Here is a 1,219-nt window from a genome sequence, read left to right as displayed (position 1 = left end):
GGCAGCCTGATGGTGCTAATAGCATCCTCTAGCCACTGGAAGGTGGCTGTGTCCTGACACCACAGTTTCAGGGACCCGTCACTGTAGACAGGTTTACCACGAAACTGTGGGCCGACGTCCTCCTCGCTGCACTCCTCCGCTCCTTGCGTGAGGCGCTGACATAGGGCCACCTGAACCATGTCGGCATCGGGGCTCCGTATGTAGCCAGTTTTGGCTGAAGTAATTACAGCCATGAGTTCGGGCCTGGTGGCCTCGGCGTAGGTGCGTTGCTGAGCGGGCCTCTCAACCTTTTGCCGCTTGTGCTCGCCTCTAGGAGATATGGTCTCGTCAAGGCGGGCACGTTTGGCAATGGTCGAGGACCTCTGCCTGCTCTCTCCCGGTTTGCTGTTAGAAGGGGGGGGGGCCTTCCAGTGGGGTGCGCGACCGACCCATTTGACCGTGCTGATGCAGTCCCTGGGCCACTCGCGCCACCCACTGGGGGCCTCGCCTCTCCCTCCTTCGGCAGGGGGTTGTGTGAAGTGCGTCGCTCGCGTTCTCTACGACGGGCCTTCTTGTTTTTTCGGGCAGGGCGTCTCTTGCTCCCACTGGGGGCCGGAGGTGGGCGCTCGCCGTGGCCACTAGTCCCTTCCTTGCGGATGGGTGCCGTGGCCTTGGATTTGGGCTTGCGACTCACCAAGGTCCACCCTGCTTCAAGGGCCGCGTTTGATGGGTTTTGAGCGGGGGCCGCAGAACCTGGGGTTTGGGCCACAACCGCTGGTGTGGTGCTAGCACCAGCATCGGTGCTCGGCTGACCTTGGGGTTTCCCCTTTGGCCTACCGCTCACCGTAGGGCGCTGTGTGTTTGTAGTTGCTTGTGGGGCACTTTTGGGTTTCCCCTCCAGTACCGCCGGTTTTGGGTTTTGGGTGTTGGTATTTAAAAGATGATCGTTCAAATCCATGTTATGTGTTCCTAGAATTCATTCTCCTGACTTCCCACCCACCACGGAGCCCGCACCTTTGGGGATGTCCCATTCGGGACACCAGGATTGTCAGGAGAGTATAGGTGCAAGAGTTGGGAGCTCACTGCGCGACATCAGGGGCTCGAAATGTGCGGCTGGCTGACCTGATCAAAGTCAGCCAGGTGTTCCGCACATACTCACCCCGTCAGCATGGCCGAGTCCGTCCCCCCCACACCTCGCCTGTGGCCCTCTGACGGGACACAATGCCATTTCCCTGTGTTG

General features: G+C 60.1%; 1 protein-coding gene across 1 annotated transcript; it reads right to left on the bottom strand.

Moving 5' to 3' along the window:
- Window positions 1-223: 223 nt before the first annotated feature.
- On the bottom strand, window positions 224-937 carry LOC113236243 (nascent polypeptide-associated complex subunit alpha, muscle-specific form-like). The gene has a single exon (XM_026472249.1). The coding sequence runs from the start codon at window positions 935-937 to the stop codon at window positions 224-226; it is 714 nt and encodes a 237-aa protein (XP_026328034.1).
- Between the last annotated feature and the right edge of the window lie 282 nt (window positions 938-1,219).

This window comes from Hyposmocoma kahamanoa, unplaced genomic scaffold (genome assembly GCF_003589595.1).
Source record: "Hyposmocoma kahamanoa isolate Upper Pololo Valley unplaced genomic scaffold, ASM358959v1 90326, whole genome shotgun sequence".
NCBI lineage: Eukaryota > Metazoa > Arthropoda > Insecta > Lepidoptera > Cosmopterigidae > Hyposmocoma > Hyposmocoma kahamanoa.
The sequence above is the reverse complement of the archived record's forward strand: the minus strand, read 5'-3'. Positions and strand labels throughout refer to the sequence as shown.

What these genes read in the sequence shown, in the direction of transcription:
- LOC113236243 (XM_026472249.1), bottom strand. Translation starts at nt 937, where the DNA reads ATGGATTTGAACGATCATCTTTTAAATACCAACACCCAAAACCCAAAA.